The sequence below is a fragment of the Anabrus simplex genome, chromosome 2, assembly GCF_040414725.1.
Source record: "Anabrus simplex isolate iqAnaSimp1 chromosome 2, ASM4041472v1, whole genome shotgun sequence".
Taxonomy (NCBI): Eukaryota; Metazoa; Arthropoda; class Insecta; order Orthoptera; family Tettigoniidae; genus Anabrus; species Anabrus simplex.
The window spans coordinates 587,212,447-587,231,993 of record NC_090266.1 but is presented as its reverse complement, the minus strand read 5'-3'; the positions used below and the strand labels follow the sequence as shown (position 1 = coordinate 587,231,993).

General features: G+C 38.1%; 1 protein-coding gene across 1 annotated transcript in view; it reads right to left on the bottom strand.

Moving 5' to 3' along the window:
- The window catches only part of Nuak (Nuak family kinase 1), a 585,653-nt gene that overhangs the window by 93,316 nt on the left and 472,790 nt on the right, over positions 1-19,547 (bottom strand). The window contains exons 14-15 of the mRNA XM_067140970.2: positions 8,911-9,033; positions 2,494-2,620 (exon numbers count right to left, since the gene is read on the bottom strand). Of these exons, the coding sequence (XP_066997071.2) occupies positions 2,494-2,620; positions 8,911-9,033 (250 nt within the window). The remainder of the gene's footprint in view (positions 1-2,493; positions 2,621-8,910; positions 9,034-19,547) is intronic.

Genomic DNA, 19,547 nt, shown 5'->3' with positions numbered 1-19,547 from the left:
ATACCAGGCAAAGTATTCACTGGCATCTTGGAAGGGAGGGTGTGATCAGCCGTTGAGGGGAAGTTGGATGAAAACCAGTGTGGTTTCAGACCACAGAGAGACTGCCAGGATCAGATTTTCAGTATGTGCCACGTAACTGAAAAATGCTACAAGAGGAATAGGCAGTTGTGTTTATGTTTCGTAGATCTAGAGAAAGCATATGGCAAGGTACCGAGGGAAAAGATGTTCGCTATACTGGGGGACTATGGAATTAAAGGTAGATTATTAAAATCAATCAAAGGCATTTATGTTGACAATTGGGCTTCAGTGAGAATTGACAGTAGAATGAGTTCTTGTTTTCAGGGTACTTACAGGGGTTTGACAAGGCTGTAATCTTTCACCTTTGCTGTTCGTAGTTTACATGAATCATCTGCTGAAAGGTATAAAATGGCAGGGAGGGATTCAGTTAGGTGGAAATGTAGTAAGCAGTCTGGCCTATGCTGACGACTTGGTCTTAATGGCAGATTGTGCCGAAAGCCTGCAGTCTAATATCTTGGAAGTAGAAAATAGGTGCAATGAGTATGGTATGAAAATTAGCCACTCGAAGACTAAATTGATGTCAATAGGTAAGAAATTCAACAGAATTGAATGTCAGATTGGTGATACAAAGCTAGAACAGGTCAATAATTTCAAGTATTTAGGTTGTGTGTTCTCCCAGGATGGGTTTTTTTTTTTTTTTTTTTTTTTAATCGTGTGGCTATTTCTAGCCGAGTGCAGCCCTTGTAAGGCAGACCCTCCGATGAGGGTGGGCGGCATCTGCCATTTGTAGGTAACTGCGTGTTATTGTGGTGGAGGATAGTGTTATGTGTGGTGTGTGAGTTGCAGGGATGTTGGGGACAGCACAAACACCCAGCCCCCGGGCCATTGGAATTAACCAATAAAGGTTAAAATCCCCGACCCGGCCGGGAATCGAACCCGGGACCCTCTGAACCGAAGGCCAGTACGCTGACCATTCAGCCAACGAGTCGGACTCCCAGGATGGTAATATAGTAAGTGAGATTGAATCAAGGTGTCGTAAAGCTAAGCAGTGAGCTTGCAGTTACGATCAACAGTATTCTGTAAGGAGGAAGTCAGCTCCCAGACGAAAATATCTTTACATCAGTTTGTTTTCAAACCAACTCTGCTTTACGGGAGCGAAAACTGGGTGGACTCAGGTTATCTTATTCATAAGTTAGAAGTAACCGATATGAAAGTAGCAAGAATGATTACTGGTACAAACAGGTGGGAACAATGGCAGGAGGGTACTAGGAATGAGGAGATAAAGGCTCATTTAGGAATGAACTCGATGGATGAAGCTGTACGCATAAACTGGCTTTGGTGGTGGGGTCATGTGAGGCGAATGGAGGAGGATAGGTTACCTAGGAGAATAATGGACTCTGTTATGGAGGGTAAGAGAAGTAGATGTAGATCAAGACGACGGTGGTTAGACTCAGTTTCTAAAGATTTAAAGATAAGAGGTATAGAACTTAATGAGGCCACAACACTAGTTGCAAATCGACGATAGTGGCGACGTTTAGTAAATTCACAGAGGCTTGCAGACTGAATGCTGAAAGGCATAACAGTCTATAATGATTATGTATGTATGTATGTATGTATGTATGTATGTATGTGAAATCCAATTAAGGAGAAGGTTAAAAGAAGTAAAAATGGGGTGAATTTTTAAAATGAGTATTTCTCAAAAACTTAACATGCTACAGACGTAAAATTATGTATTTGGAATCTCTCTTAAAAATAAAGAAATACATATTGTTTTTCTGTTTTCGGAAAATCATTTTAAGGGGGTGATAAGGACCGAAAAGCGGTTGAATTATTTTTATGAGGGAACTTTTATCTCAAAATCTGAAGATGTTACAGACATAAAAATTGGTATTTGTAATCTCCTTTAAAAATAAACAAACTTGTATTTGTTTGTTTTTGGAAAAAACCACTTAAGGGGGAGTAAAAAGAAGTGAGAAAAGATTCTGAATTCTCTTCAAGAAGACACATAATTGGTATTTGGAATCTCCTTTAAAAATAAAGGAACATGATCTTTCTTGTTTTCTGAAAATCTACTTAGGTGGGGGTGGAGGACATATAAAGTTTCTTTATGAGGATATACATATAAAACTGAAGATGTTGCAGATGTGGAAATAGGTATATAGAATCTCCTTTAAAAATAAAGAAACGTGCAATTTTTTGTTTTCGTCTTGAGAGAGGACTGTGTTTCACATGTACAGTTCTATGTCGTATGGTCATCTTAGTTCAAAAAGGCAATACCACAAACGTGGTTTACAAAGAGGTTCTGGGGGAAATGAAACTCAATTTTTCAATAAGTTTTTATACTTTATGATTTTTCAGATTATGTCTTAGTACAGTACCGAAGAATGATTACTTTTATCAAATGAAGAAATCCACGTGAGCGAAGCCGCGGTTAACAGCTAGTGATGTTATAAATATAATAAAGTTATTTGTTACCCGTGACAGAAGAGTTGAAAACAAAGATTCTGCTGTTAAGATCTCAAAACCATCATCGTCATCATCTTCCTCGGCTGAACTCAAGCTATCAGCATGTTCCAGAGGATGTCTGCTAGGCCGGGAACTCCTAAAGAAAAACACAGTAATATGTATATATGATCAATCAACTTCATTTTACAACAAATACAAAGAACGTACTGTGAAACAGAGGTCACTAAATAAATTTTCAAATTCTTTGTATTTCCCAGATCTTAGAAATCATTTAAGAAAAAACTAGATAAACAACTGATAGGGAATCAGCCACCTAGACAACAGCCCTAAATGCAGATGATTGACTGACTGATTTATTGGATTTTTCTGTAAAATTTGACAAGTTCCAAAATGCATAGTGTGTATAAAATGCACACTAGTGCATTACAGTAGTAAGGTTGTTACCTTCCATTGTCAAAAAATACTAAATTAAAAAAATTGTAATTATAATAACGGATGATTTTTGTTTTTTGCTAGGGGCTTTACGTCGCACCGACACAGATAGGTCTTATGGCGACGATGGGATAGGAAAGGCCTAGGAGTTGGAAGGAAGCGGCCGTGGCCTTAATTAAGGTACAGCCCCAGCATTTGCCTGGTGTGAAAATGGGAAACCACGGAAAACCATCTTCAAGGCTGCCGATAGTGGGATTCGAACCTACTATCTCCCGGATGCAAGCTCACAGCCGCGCGCCTCTACGCGCACGGCCAACTCGCCCGGTAATAACGGATGAAACAAATAGCAAGGCAATCACCAGTAATGGTAAATATTGTAGTGCACTGAAAGTTTCAACATCTACCAACAGTAATCAACCATACTGCAGTCTGTTTGACTGGGTCAAGCTGTCAATGACTACCAGCATGAGCACTATGACCATACTTTGAGCAAAATATGCATTAATATTGAAAAGACAGCTTTGAAGGCTTTCTCTTCTGTACTTGAAAATGTATGGAAAAGAGAAACATTTGTCATTAGGGTGTTAAACAGAGGTCCAGCTCCTTAGCTGAATAATCAGCATACTTCCCTTCAGTTCAGAGGGCCCCATGTTCGATCCCTGGGCAGGCTGGGGTTTTTAACTGTGTATGATTAATTCCTCTCAGTTGGGGATTGGGTGTCTGTGATCATCTTAATAAACATCTTCAATTACATACAACATATCACACTCCCAACCACCACAGAAACACACAACAGTGAATACATTCCTCATTTAGGGACGGCATCAGGAAGGACATCCAGCTGTAAAACTGGGCGAAGTGCCAACCCTAACTGCAAGGCCAACTCGCTCAGTCCATGGAAATTAGGATGATCAATTAATCCATCAGAACATTGCTACATACCTATTCTCATTACATAAGCTCCCCACAGCATGATAAAATGAGTGATAATGAACAGGATATAAGCTGTTTTTCATTAATGCTAATGAAATACTTTATCTTTTTCATTTTTTATAATGTTGCACTGATTCAGACTGGTCTTACAGCAATGGTGGGATAGAACAGGGCGAAGACTGGGAAGGAAGTGACCATGGTCTCATTTAAGGTAGAGCCGCAGCATTGCCTGGTGTGCAATTGTGAAACCAAGGGAAAGTATCTTCAGGGCTGCTAACAGTGGGGTTCAAACCCATTATCTTGCAAGTGGAAACTAACAGCTACACACTTTAAACAGTGCAAAACATTATCTTAGAGTCAATTATAAATGATGTGAAAATAATAATGATTTGTGGTGTGGGTTACTGTAGTCATGTCCCAGTTCGTGGACCATGCACAGTGGATGAGTAGCCTAGTAAGTGGTTCAGAGAGTCGGGATACCAGTTGCTAAGTTGCTATGGAATAGGAGTAGGCATATCAGATATACTCTGAGTAATAATAATATTATTTGCTTTAAATGCCACTAACTATTTCTACAGTTTTCAGAGTCGCCAAGTTGCCGGAATTTAGTCCCACAGCAGTTCTCTTTATGTGCCAGTATATCTACCGACATGAGTCTGACGTACCTGAGCACCTTCAAATACCACCAGACTGAGCCAGGATCGAACCTGCCAAGTTGGGGTCAGAAGGCCAGCGCCTCAACCGTCTGAGCCACTCAGCCCGGCCATATTCTGAATCATGGCCCTCCTTGTGCTGAGACGGCTAGGACTATACAATCCACCGTGGTCCCGTTAGAGGAGTGATCTGCACTGGGACTATGTATAAGTAGGATAGCATCCTGCTTCACAAAATTTACCAAGATCAAAACATATTTAAGCAAGCCTCGGACTTATATGAGTAATAGAATTCCGCTTCCATTTGACAGACGAGGGACTCCGTGGAAACAACTTGGCGAACATAATGGAATTCGACGGGGAGCTATCAATGTTAACGGGGCATATGGAGGAAAGAAATTAGAACGGGATGAGTCATCAAGAGGATGCATTTGGATGTGTTAGGAGTTAATGATATTTGGATGAAGTGAGATAACGAGGAAGAGATAGGAGATTATAAAGTACTCATAACAGGTGTTCGAAAGGGCGGGGGGCAGAGTGTGGGGCAGGACTGTTCATCAGGGATACTTTTGCATGCAACATAGTTTTGGTTAGGCACATAATTGAGCAAATAATGTGTGCAGATTTTGCTGCTGGTGGAATTAGGATGAGAATTGCCTGGGTCTACACACCACGTGAGAGTGCAGATGCGGATGGATTTGACAAGTTTTATGAAGCACTGAGTAACATCACAGTCAGGGTCAACAGCAAGGATAGAATAGTGCTAATAGGCGATTTCAATGCAAGAGTTGGAAATAGAACTGAGGGATATCAAAAGATGGGTAAGTGTGGGGAGGAAATGGAAGCTATAAGGAATGGGAAGAGTTTACCAGACTTCTATGCTAATATGGGATTAGTAGTTACGAATACATTCTTCAAACATAAGGCTATTCCCCGCTACACATGTGCAAAGGAGAAACAATAAAACTTTTGTATCCATGTATTCAATACATTAAAAGCAATTATAAAATTAGGATCTCATCCTTACTTTATTGCTTGAATATTAAAACATAGGACATGTTTCGTTCATATTTTTAACATCTTCAGCCATAAATATTCTTACAAGGTTAAATGATAACATTGTTTTAGAACTTACACTTATGGTTTGCCTTTGACAAACTTATCCTTAATGGGCTTTCAAAAACCTCTTAAATATTAAAACGTTTGTATATTACCTCATCTTATAGAAAATAATAATTAAGTTTCAACCTTTAAAACCTTATTCTAATATTTAAAATACAATGTCAATACATTTACAATCTGTTGAAATTGCTTAATGTTTTCAAATTATTCATTGTATACACATTGAAACATTTTGTTACAACTGGCGTAACTTTTCACATATTATATTGTATGGAATTGGAATCTTAATACACTCAAAACAGCTGAGGTTAGGCTTCAATATTACACTATTCGTCCATAAAAATGACAAAACTGATGTGCACTGTTGATTATAGGTTATGAAATATTTAACTTCAAAATATGTCCAATTCACAAATTGCTTGTAGTCTTGACCAGTGTATAATAGGGCAATCGTCCAGACGTAAGCACGGACTCTGTCAATTGGTGATGAAAAAGCTTTGGTGACATGCAAATGGTAATTTCATCAAAGTTTATGTAAGAAAGTCTGTTCACATATTTTTTCTCCTCCTGCCTGCATTTACTCTAGTGCACTCAACTGTTTGACTGCTGCTTGTCATTCTAGTTGCACTCCTCGGGGTTTGTCAATCTGGTCTAGTATCTCTTGAGTTATCCATTGTTTCTTAGGTGATCTTTCCTTTCTTCCTAACTTTTCTTCAACAGCCTTACTAATATACAATAAAGGGAAATTTGAAAGATCCATGTTTTTTTTTCAATATATAATATGTTGTTAATATAATCACAACATTTTTATTCAGTACCGGTTTCGGTGTCTATGGACACCGTCATCAGCTGAAACAGGTTGCGTGAACAAAGATATAAAAATATGTAGTACATATAATAGACCCTTAGTAATAAGTGACATTAATAGGATGTAAAAATACAATGCTTAAAAGAATATAAACAAGTTATTTGCTTGTTGGTCAAAGTATAATATGAAAGGGAAGATATTATCAAATGTTTAAAGACTTGATCACTTTGGAATGGTTAAAAGGTCTCAAGCGTAGCATTGCTAAACACTAGATGAAAATAAAACACGGACATCTAAAAACTGGCATAGGATGCAGTCCTTCCACAGAGTATTGATAATAAAGTAACATAAGTAGGTTTGATGGTGGCTTGTAACATCAACTCATAAAAAGAAGCCGTCATTTATGAGGTACTCAAAGAAGTGAATCATATTACAGGCAAAGAGAAAGTGATAATATGGCCAGAAAGTTCTCGATCCAATTCGGAACCTGAAGTATGAGAAGAAAGTTAAGAGTTAAAATGAGATATTCGAAATAGGGCAAAACACTATAAAGTAGGAGACCCACCTCAAACGGCCTGATGTGTGCGTGGAGAGTGGCAAGGAGCAAGTGCTAGAGTTTGCTAGGAGTCTTTAAACATTTGATAATATCTTCCCTTTCATATTATACTTTGACCAACAAGCAAATAACTTGTTTATATTCTTTTAAGCATTGTATTTTTACTTCATCCTACTAATGTCACTTATTACTAAGGGTCTATTATATGTACTACATACTTTTATATCTTTGTTCACGCAACCTGTTTCAGCTGATGATGGTGTCCATAGACACTGAAACCAGTATTGAATAAAAATGTTGTGATTATATTAACAACATATTACGTATTGAAAACAGGTGGATCAATCAAATTTCCCTTTATTGTATGTTATGGTGTTGTGGTGTTTGAACCAAGTGTTAGCCAGGACTAAATTGTGATCAGTGCAAAATTCAACCAGCCAGCTTCCTCTTTCATTCCTTTGACCCAATCCGAATTCTCGTACTGTGTTACCTTCTCTTCCTTGGCCTACCACTGCATTCCAGTCTCCCATCACAATTAGATTCTCATCACCTTTTACATACTGTATTAAATCTTCTATCTCTTCATATACACTTTTGATTTCTTCATCATCCGATGAACTAGTAGGCATATAGACCTGCACTATTGTGGTAGGCATTGGCTTGGTGACTATCTTGACCACAATAATCCTTTCACTATGCTGGTCATAGTAGCTTACCCGCTGCCCTATTTTCTTACTCATTATTGAACCTACTCCTTCATTTCCCCTGTTTGGTTTTGTGTTGATAATTCTGTAGTCACCTGACTAGAAATCCTGCTCTTCCTTCCAACTTACTTCACTTATATAACTACATCTAACTTTAGTCTATCCATCTCCCTTTTCACATTCTCTAACCTACCACAGCGATTCAAACTTCTAACATTCCATGGTCCAACTTGCAGAATGTCAGTATCCATCTTCCTGACGATTGCCCCCTCTCGTGTAGTCCCCACCCAGAGATCCGAATGGGGGACTATTTTACCTCCGGAATATTTTGCCTGGAGGAAGCCATCATCAGTACATCGTTTATACAGAGAGAGCTGCATGTCCTCGGGAGTTAGTTACGGCTGTAGTTTCCCGTTGCTTTCAGCCGTGTAGCATTATCAACACAGCTAAGCCATGTTAAGTATTATTACAAGACCATATCAGTCAATCATCTAGACTGCTGCCCTTGCAACATCCGAAAGGCTGCTACCTCCCTTTCGATGAAGCATTCATTAGTCTGCTCTCTCGACAGATACCCATCCGTTATGGTCGCACCTACGGCTCGGCTACCTGCTTCACTGGGACACACAAGCCTCCTCACCACGGCAAGGTCACATGGTTCAGAGGAGGTAATATAATTATCATCATTGAATTGTCCGCCTCCGCAGTGTAACGGTTAACACTATTAGCTGCCATCCTTTGGTGGCCCGGGTTCGATTCCTGGTACTGCCAGGAATTTAAGAATGGCGGGAGGGCTGGTTTGTAGCTGAAACTGAACATGCATCTCACATCCATTGGGGATGTGCCCAAAAACTGCTGCACTACCTCAGGACAAGGACATGAGTTTATTTTTTATCATTAAATTTAAGACTGATTTTATGGCTATATGATTATTAAGAATCTACAAAAAACTGATGCAATATATTTTCATGTTTATCCACAGTACCATCATTTTAGTTGAGATTTCTCTTCATTTCCAGACAAGGGAACCTCACTAAGTTTATTTCAAAAGTAGGTATATTGTGGTTCAAGAAGTTTAACAATTTTTAGCACTCATCTGAACATACTTCCAGAATTTCAGGATATATATCTGGAAATTACAATACTAAGCATTCATTTGAAAATATCTCAAAATAATAAATAATTATTAGGTTACTAACAAACTAAAATTACACTTACCTTAGCCTATGCATATGGAATGACTTGTCATCATCGTCATCACGACCCAAAGAGCTGTGACGCTGCAATGTTGCAAAGGGACTGTTGAAACCTTCATCCTCACTAGCATCGCTAAGAAGGCTACTGTAAAAAAACAAAGGTAAGTTCTATTAGCAAACACACTTTAAAGTAGATCACAAGAGACAGATAATAAAAGAAAGTAATTCGTAAGTTAAAGTTAAAGGAGAGATCACATCAGCAAAGAATCAGGAAAGAGAAAAATGCTGAAATTTGTTAGTGCTGGGGCCACAGCCACTTCCTTTCCACCCATAGCCCTTTTCAACCCATCTAAGTTGTTGCGACATGTATTAAAAAGAATAGAAAAAACTTAAGTTTTGTCTTTAATAGTCCCTACAATGGGATGAAAACATCCTTTTGACAAACATTAATCTGGATGACTGGAATTTATGAATTGATCTGCCAATTGTTTATTCCTTCCCACTAATTACATTGACCTGTTTGGATCCTCTTCTCCGTATGCATTTGTCCTTATGTGCCTGTATGCTTTTAGCCATGATCACATCATATAAAACATTGAAAAAATTCAAGTTGTAGAAAAAAATGTATGGTTAGAATAAAAACAACAGAGGCTGGGGAATGAACTCTGTTGCCAGAATATTTCCAAGCAGAGAATGGGATATGCCCACACACACCGCAGAATATTACCCCTTTGTGTTCACAAGTTGGGATTTTCTAAGGTTGAGACAGACCGTTGCACAGGGACTAGCGGAAACAGTAGGTGAGAGACACGTGGCTGTGTTAAAATAAATCGCAGGCTGAAAACAAGGAAAAGGCAAAATTAGCAGTTGTAAGGATGTGTAAAGGAAGCCAATATTGAGAAATAGATGGGGACAGTGGACTAGAAATATGAGAAACACCCTGGACGAGGCCGACAGTGTTCATCAAACTGATTGGCCAGTCATTTTGAAGATTACTTTTAAAGATATCTTAGCACCATAGACACTAGTTTCACACCATCCAATAAGTGAAAGTATCCCCAGTATGTGTTGAACTGATTGGTAATAAAGTGATAAGAGGCCCTGCATGAGTATTAGTGTGTGGAAATTCACGTGTGAATAAAAAGGAAAGGCAGACAATAATTTGTGTCTAACGTTATCACAGAGTTGGCGAGTCCAGACTTATCTCAGATTTCGGGAGTCTAGTGTGATAGTAGATTTCGTGAGTGCAGTTGTAATTCAGACTTTATAAAACAAATGTCCACAATTCAGATTTTGTGAGGACAGTCTTGATTTATATTTCTTCCAAAAAATGTATTTCAGGGTGATATTCACAGTCTATCACATCAGTAAGTGCTTTAGCTTCATTCTCATACATGAACAATACTGAAATTTAATTATGAACGGTTTTGTCAGTGAAGGATCATCATCATCATCATCATCATCATCATCATCATCATCTATTTCCCTCGGCCAGCTGTTGCCAGGTTGGGATCAATGAAGGAGAGGCATAATAATACATTATATCGCTAGATATTCATATTGCAGTGGGATTGAGTGAGATACTCTATGTGCTAAAACAATAGTAGAATTAACAATAACCGAAATCGAGCACTTAATATCAAACAATAGTCGGGGCACTACCTATCTATACAAGAAGAAAGAAGACTGGTGTTCCAGACTGAACAAGTTGTAACTAGTAACCCGAGGATGACAAACAAAGAACCATTGATGACTGTTTCCCTGGACATCAACAACGCCATGGAGTAATAAAGGAATGGGGCTGACGAGTTCTCACTTCCATTTTCCAGATGCAGAAGGATGAGTACTCTGTTTATTTCAATAACGTAAAGCATGCTTAACCACCTGGGGAAAATAATTAATATAATCGTAACTATACATAACTCTGTAAATATGTAGATACAGCCGTCACATTGAGGCTGGTAGTGTTTCTAGTTATAATATAGGTAAAGTAGGTCATTTCCTTAGTAATAAATTTCATCTCACTGCCATTTAATTTAAAGTATAATGTTTTTCATATTAAAACATATTTTTTTGTTAGCATAACATAATAAATATTAAAACAATGGAATTACTGTTGATATGCAAGTAAATAAGGTTCAATTTGGGACTGCATTAACGTGTTATCTAAAGACAGCAGATATAAAGGGAACAAGTTGTCTTATGCACATTTCCTTATTGATAGAACCCAGTTCAAAACCTGACGAGGGATCAGTGCATTCCAGATGTAAATATTTGTGTATAGATAATTTGTGCCCAATATTAATTCAGTAGATGATGGCATACCGTTAGACAATGATTTTTGTGTGCAATATTTGAAAATCCTCAGTTCAGTATTATTTCAGAAGGTAAAATATTGTAAATGGATGTGGATCACATAATATAGATTTTTATAGTGTTTATTTCTACATGCAATCCAATCCAGGATTATTTGCGAGTAACTAACAGATGGAATCTCTGTTCAAGACCAGAGTATGGTGTATGATATTGTATGGTCAATTTTAACATTTCTTCAGACTTATTAATCCACTAGCTGTAGTACCCAGCATTGCCCGAATAGTTTCTGAATGTTTACCTTTAAGATTCGTATTACCTGTTAATTATGTGTAAAGTGAATATTTATAGAATTCTTTATTGAGATATTGACTGATATTTTATGATCTATCATTTAGATTTAGAGTTATTTAGATGCGTTTGATTTCACGTTCTAGATTATTTAATTTTCGAGTAAAGCTTTGTCCTTGTGGAAGCTCGAACTGACTGGGAGGTATTTGATCCCTCCAAAAAGTAATAAGTGATAAACTATATGTATTTTCCCATATTGCTATGGACATGATGTACACAATTTCAACTGTCACTGAGACTGTCACCAATCAGCCTTGTGACCCCAAAAACTGTGGATTCAACACAAATCTTGGCCAGTTTGGATGTATTCTTCTTTACCACTTCTCACTCCCATGGTGATGGGGCTGAACATTTACTTAAACAGCATTCGCAGTGTCTATATTCATCTGAGCGTCCCCGTAAACTATGAATTTGACACTAATATTGGTCATTTTCGATTATTCTCACAGGTCATCCCCTCCCTTGAGGTTGCTAGGGGTTTCTTACCACCTAGTACCTTTCCCGATAGTAAGTAGGGGGTGAAATTGCACTTGAACGGCATGCGGAGTGTCACCGTTTATCTCAGCAACCACAAAAACTATGAATTCTACATTAATATCAGTCATTTTCGATTATTTTTATGTCACCTCCACCCCTAGGATTGCTCTTTTTTTTTTGCTATTGGCTTTACGTCATACCGACACAGATATGTCTTATGGCGACGATGGGACAGGAAAGGGCTAGGACTGGGGAGGAAGCGGCTGTGGCCTTAATTAAGGTACAGCCCCAGCATTTGCCTGGTGTGAAAATGGGAAACCACGGAAAACCATCTTCAGGGCTGCCGACAGTGGGGTTCGAACCCACTATCTCCCGAATACTGAATACTGGCCACACTTAAGCGACTGCAGCTATCAAGCTCGGTCCTAGGATTGCTAAGGGGTGTCTTACCCCCATAGTATACTTTTCCAAATAGTAAGTCTTATACACTCCATGTGTGATTGAGAATTATGTTGGAACATACAAACATTAATCCAAAAACTCTGTAATTTTGGACATCCATTTTCAGCCTTTCTCAACCCCCATTTCGATTGAGGCTGAACCAGGACTTAAGCGACACCCAGAGCATCACAGTTCATCTCAACAACCCCAAAAACTGGATTCGACAACAATTTAGGTCGCTGTCGTTTATTTTTACACATCACCCCCTCCCTTATGCTAGGGGTGCCTTACCCCCATAGAATTCTTCCATATAGCAAGACATGTGTAACAACTTTGATTGAGAGCTGTGCTGAAACATACACACGTATAGCCATAATCTTGGTCATCTTGGACATTTTCTTCTCCACCCCTTCTCAACCCCCATGCCGATTGGGGCTCAACTTGGACTTTAATGACATCCCGAGTGTCACTATTCATTTCAGCGACCCCAAAAACTATGGATTCAACTGTAAGTTTTATTATTTTATATCTTGCCACCTCCAACCCCTACCTCTAGGGGTGCTACGGTTGTCATACCCCACGCAGTTTATCTCTTCATAGTAAGTCATATGTGCACCAAGTTTGGTTGAAATCACTCCAGTAGTCCAAAAAACTGTTGTTTTGACACTATTATTGGTCGTTTCTAATTATATGTTATATATATTTCAACCACTCCCCTAGTGATTCTAGAAGTGTCTTACCCCCACAGTACTTTTTCCAAACAGTAAGTCATACTTGTATCAATCTTGGTTGATAGCTACACTGGAACATACATATGTCTATTATCTCAGTCATTTTGGACAATTTATTTTTTACCCTTTCTCAACTCCTATGCCAATGGAGGTTGAACATGGACTTCTTAAAAATCCGGAGTGTCACTATTCATCTCAGCGACCCCAAAAACTATGGATTTGACACTATTTTCGATTATTTTTGTATCTCGCTCCCCCTCGCCCCCAACCCAAAGGGGGGCTGAATTTAGACTTTTTTTTAATCCGGAGTGTCGCTATCCATCTCAGCAACCCCAAGAAGTATGGATTCAACACTATTTTGATTATTTTTATATCTCACCCCCAACCCCTCAGAGTGCTTGGGGGTCTTACCCCCATGCGGTTGTCTCCTGATACCAAGTCATAAGTGTACCAAGTTTGGTTGAAACTGCTACAGTGGTTTAGGAGGAGATGTGAAACACACATACGAACATAGGTACAATTACATTTATTTACATATAATATACAGTAGACTCATCTTTGCTGGTCGGGAATCTCCAGCTGCTCTTTGTTAGGTGTGGGTGATAACTTGTGTCAATCCACTGTCAATATTCTACAGGTTTCACAGTTTCTAAAATATTTTTTTCACATCTAATAAACAGCTAAATCCTTCAAAGTGGGCACACCTATCAAAGTTGGTCTAATGACAAGAAAATACACCTCGATCATGGCATATTGGACTGCTATTTGCAAATAACAAGCACAGTCATGAACCTCCTAGCAAGAAGGGTACCTTATAAAACCTGGCAGCATGTTCCCATCCTCCTCTATACAGCATTTCTCACCAGACTATAATGATATACCGTAAGCTGCTGTCACCTAATGACAATCTGCCCATTAAGTCGACCCAATCTTGGTGCGGCTTAGCAATAAAATTAATGACAAAAATACTCATCATAAAATAACTACCCATCGGATTTCATTGAAACCACTTCCTAAACCCTTCCAGGAGTAATAAGAACAAATTGTGAAAATTTCAGAAAAATCGGTCCTGTAGTTTTTGAGTCCGTTTGAGACAGACATACAAACATTCTTTTTTATATACGGTACATAGATTGATATTTAATTTAACAAGTTTAGGATTTCCACGATAGGGATGTTGAAGTAATGTCTGGATCATTAATATTAATTATAATATAATATTAACTATATAAATAAGTAAATAATATTAATTATATTCCATAGCGAAATTTGTTCAGGGAAGTTAAGTCTAAATTCACATTTTACAAGCGCATGCTAGGAATGTGTCCATGTGTGTTTTTGTTATGATAAATTGGTAAATTGAAGTTTTTCTCCAGATCAAGTCAATCGTACGCTAGGATTGTTTCCACATGTGTCATTTTGTGATTGTTGTCATGGTAAAGTGAACTTTTCTTGAAATCTTATTGCTGAGGTAATGCCATTGTGGTAGGAATAATTTTGAATTGATATTGACATAATTATGTGGGCAGAAATGTCAACAGGGTGAGTAGATTGTTGCACCATTGTGATAAGTTTGAATCACCACATAGGACCACTGAATATTGAATGTTGTTTATGAATTGTATGATCCGTGATATCTGAAGCCATTTCTTTTCAGTTTTGACTCAGTTCATTTATAACTGTTAGGTTCTTCAGTCTGTACTGTACTTACATATACAGCTGTCATGTTGGTGCTTAATTTTACGTTTGTAAGCGAATTGTGTAACAACGTACATAAATTGGACCTACTGTACTTACACGTACTGGTTTGCAGGACATTCAGTTATGGAGAAGAAGAAAGCTAGACTGTTTATAGATGATGAAAATTTCAAGTATATTGAGAAAGTGGATGCTAATCCACACATAAACATGTGAAAATCGCCCAGATGTTAGACTTTCCTATGACAACTTTAAATAAATTTGTAAGCGATGTGTATAGTTTGCGTTTCTAAAAACATTTTTCCTTGATGTTTTACTGTGTTTGTGTTCTTAAAATGTATTATTTATTTATTTCATTAATTATCATTGTAAACACCCGTTTCTTCGTTTTCATAGTAATTACTTTTACGTTCAAACCTAACCTTACATTTAACAGTGAGATTGCTCTTCATTTTTTAGCACCTTCTCTCTTTACGACTTTTTTCGGTCCCCACAAAAACGTTGTAACCTGCTTTGGCTGTATATTTTCCCAATCCCCTTCTTTTCTCCCATCCCAACTGTCTTTGTCCTTTTGTATTTTTCACGTTTGTCCTTGTCTTCCCTTTCTAGTGTTCCCTCTTCCCACACTGACCTATCACTTTGTTTACTTTATTTGTTATTTAAGTCTGATGGTGAACATCTGTCTGTAATAACATGCAAACTACATGTAGAGATTTGATTTTTGTTTCCAGATATGCAGGAAAATTCTTCTATTCACCCTAAATGTAGTTGAAGTTCCTAAAATAAAATCCTTGTCCTAGCATACAAAATATTTATTATTATTATTATTATTATTATTATTATTACTATTATTATTATTCGAATAACCCTTTTGAGGGTACTATAAATCAACTTTGGTTACTTTTCTTTGCATTTATCTTTCTTCATTTCCAAACTTCCTTCATTTTCTGAGAATGTTGTTCCTTTTCCTCTCAAGTCCATTATCTTCCAGTTGTTAATTTGTTTCTCTCCTGAAATCCTGCCTTTCGTGTTACTTCTCTGAAACGTTTTCTGTTTTCTATTGTATCTATTTTAATTCCAGCATTTTTCATATCCTTTTCAATTTCAATGAACCACGTTGACTTGGATTTGTAACTGTTCAATAGGTTGAAGATTTGTTTAGTTAATCTATTGTTATTCATTCTATAAATGTGTCCAAAAAACTGGAGTCTTCCTCATTACAGTTGTCAGTTTTTCATCTTTTAAATATAGCTTTGTGTTTGATCATAGTCTGAATTCAGCATTGTTGTTTCTTATAGGTCCCAGTATTTTTCTCAAAATTCTTCTATCCACTTTTTCTAATTTTTCAAGATCCCCAATTCTTGTAAGATTAAGAGTTTCTGCTGCATATGTCCGGCTCCATGGCTAAATGGTTAGCGTGCTAGCCTTTGGTCACAGGGGTCCCGGGTTTGATTCCCGGCAGGGTCGGGAATTTTAACCATCATTGGTTAATTTCTCTGGCATGGGGGCTGGGTGTATGTGTTGTCTTCATCATAATTTCATTCTTATCACGACGCACAGGTACGGGCATCAAATCAAAAGACGTGCACCTGGTGAACCGAACATGTCCTTGGACACTTCGGCATTAAAAAAAGAAGCCATATGCCATTTCATTTCATTTCTGCTGCATATAAAATTTCTGGCTGAACCACTGTTTTGATAATGTCTTAATTTCAAGTTCCAGGACAGAAATTTCTTATTTTATATATTTTTTGTCATATGAAACATCCGTTCTATTTTGTTTACGCTTATATCTATAGCTACCTTTTCTTTTCTTGTTTGTTATCCATTCTCTCAGGTATTTAAAGCAATCTGTCTGAGGTATTATCAACTTTGTTTTTTCAAATGATATCTGCAACCCTATTTTGGCTGCTTGTTTCTGTAATTCTCGTATTTGTTCTTGAGCAAAATCTAATGAGTTTGTAATTGACACCATGTCATCTGCGAAAGCTAAACAATCTATAATTATTTTATTTGGATTTCTTCCAAGTTGAACACCTTTAACATTGATGGTTTTCCTCCATTCTTGAACTACCTTTTCTAATGCACAATTGATGAGTAGAGGTGACAAACCATCTCCCTGTCGTACACTTGATCTTATTTCAAATGGTTTTGAGAGTTCACCCAAAAATTTTACTTTGGATGTGTTTGTTAAAGTTGCTTTAATTATTTAATTGTTTTATTATCAAGTCCTAATTCCCTTGAAATATCCAACAGTGTGTTTCTATCAATTGAATCGTAGGCCTTTTTTAAGTCTACAAAAGTGATTATAAATTTAGAGTTTCTGATCTTCCTCACAGCTATTATGTTCTTAAAATTTGTTCTGAACATGACCTTCCCTTTCTAAATCCTGCTTGATACTCTCCTAATTGTGGGTCTAGTATTTCTTCTGCTCTTTTTAAGAGTGCCTTGGACAAAATCTTATATGTAATTAATAAAAGGGAAATTTCGCTATAGTTGTTAGGGTACGATTTATTCCCCTTTTTGTGTAGCGCGTGTAATAATGTTGATGTTTATCCTGCTGGTAAAGTGCCTGTTTATCCATATTTCTTCGAAGATATATGTTAAACATTGTATCATATTGTCACTTGAGTATTTCCGCAATTCAGCAACTATATTATCTTCCCCAGGTGCTTTATTATTTTTGAGTTTTTTCATGATTTCTTTGAATTTCTCTTTTGATGGTTATTTTGAGTCTGGTTGTATTGTTGTTGTATTATGAAAATTAAATTTCTCTTCTGGTGGATCGCTGTTATATACTGTAGTTCTTCAAAGTATTCTGCAAGTATCCTAGAATTTTCTGTGTTATTATAACCAATTTTCTGCGTTTTTGGATCTCTGAAATATAAATTTGGTGGCGTGTATTTCCTTACGTTGTTTTTAAATGCTTTGTAAAAGTCTCTTGAGTTGTTCTGTTTGAAGTCCAATTCCACTGCTGTTAGTTGGTCTTTCATATGTTGTATTTTGATCTTTTTTGAGGCCTTTTGATGCAAGCTTCCTGGCTTCTATGAAGTTGCTTCTATTTTTATCATTTCTGTTTGCATTCCATATGTTCCAAGCTCGTTGTCTTATTAGAATTAATTGATCACACTCATTATTATTATTATTATTATTATTATTATTGTAATGGTTATAGCGTTTGCCATGCCAACTTGCTATGGGCAGGGCTCGCCACCGTATTCAGCCCACCCCTTTACTCTCGATCACACCAATCATGAGCAACACTTAAGTGCTAGGCCGGCCCTCTCGCGTCCGTCCGCGGTCCCACGACAGAGGACTATGGAAATTACCCGAAGATTAATCTGGAGTCTTCCATCTCGCGAGGTTCCTGGAAACATCTAGCATCCAGACTCTTCTAGAAGAGTCGGCGCAGCTATATAAGAGAGCAGTTACTTGCCTGCAGAGTTAGTGAGTGAGAGAGAGTGAGATTGAGTTCGCTGGTGTGAGTTAGCAAAGAGCGCAGTCAGTGATAGCCTGGGCTGGGGATGTCAGCCTGACGGAGTATCTGCCTGTTGGAGCCGAGGACTCATTCCTGTTTCCCTGACGTCGTGTGTGTGAGTCTCCTGGGGCCGGCTGCTGTAGAAGAACCCTAGGTGTTCTGGAGCAGCACAAAGGGAACACTGAGTGACGATGTGTGCAGACTGTGAACGGAGTTCGGCGGATTGAGTGAACAGCAGATACTATCCTGACCTGTGTGGACTGCTGTGATTATCGGACTAGTAGTGTGCTACAGTGTGGACTGATGGTGAATGGGGAACGTGTAGCCGTGCGACGTGGAACCTCTCTCTCTCTGTGTGTGTGTGTGTGTGTGTGTGTGTGTGTGTGTGTGTGTGTGTGTGTGTGTCAGTAATTGTAGTGCTTAGTTAATATATCTTAGAAGTAGGATGCTACCAGGTCCTGTACTCATTTATTTACCCCGCCAACACGTACATCATCATTATTATTATCAGGTGAGTTGGCTGTGCGCATCCGGGAGATAGTGGGTTCGAACCCCACTGTCGGCAGCCCTGAAAATAGTTTTCCGTGGTTTCCCATTTTCACACCAGGCAAATGCTGGGCTGTACCTTAATTAAGGTCACGGCCGCTTCCTTCCTATTCCTAGGCCTTTCCTGTCCCATCGTCGCCATAAGACGTATCAGTGTCAGTGCGACGTAAAGCAACTAGCAAAAAATTATTATTTTTTATTATTATTATAAAGAAAATTTATTTTTTGTTCTACGCAGTAAAATTGAGAAGAGAACCTTTTAAATACAACCTTTAAAGCACCCTATGGAAGGCCTGACTCTTTATTTTTCATGTCTTGCTGGCGCCAGGAGGAAACCTTGTTTCAGATGTCCTGGAGAACATCAGGGATCATTGGAATGACTGGAATGACGCCAGAAAGAACCCTTGTTTGTGATGTTCTGGCAAGTGTCAGAGGGTGTGAGAATATTCCACCCTCATCTAAGAAGATGCGAAGGCTGCTCTGTTGAATTCTGCACGTGATTGGTGGATTTTTTCTTTGTTTGGAATGGTGACACACGCAAACTGGGGTGGGGACATTAGCGTCTCAGCATGCTGATCTTGGTTCTCTGTCAAGGTAGACATCTTTGTTCCAAACTCTCACTGC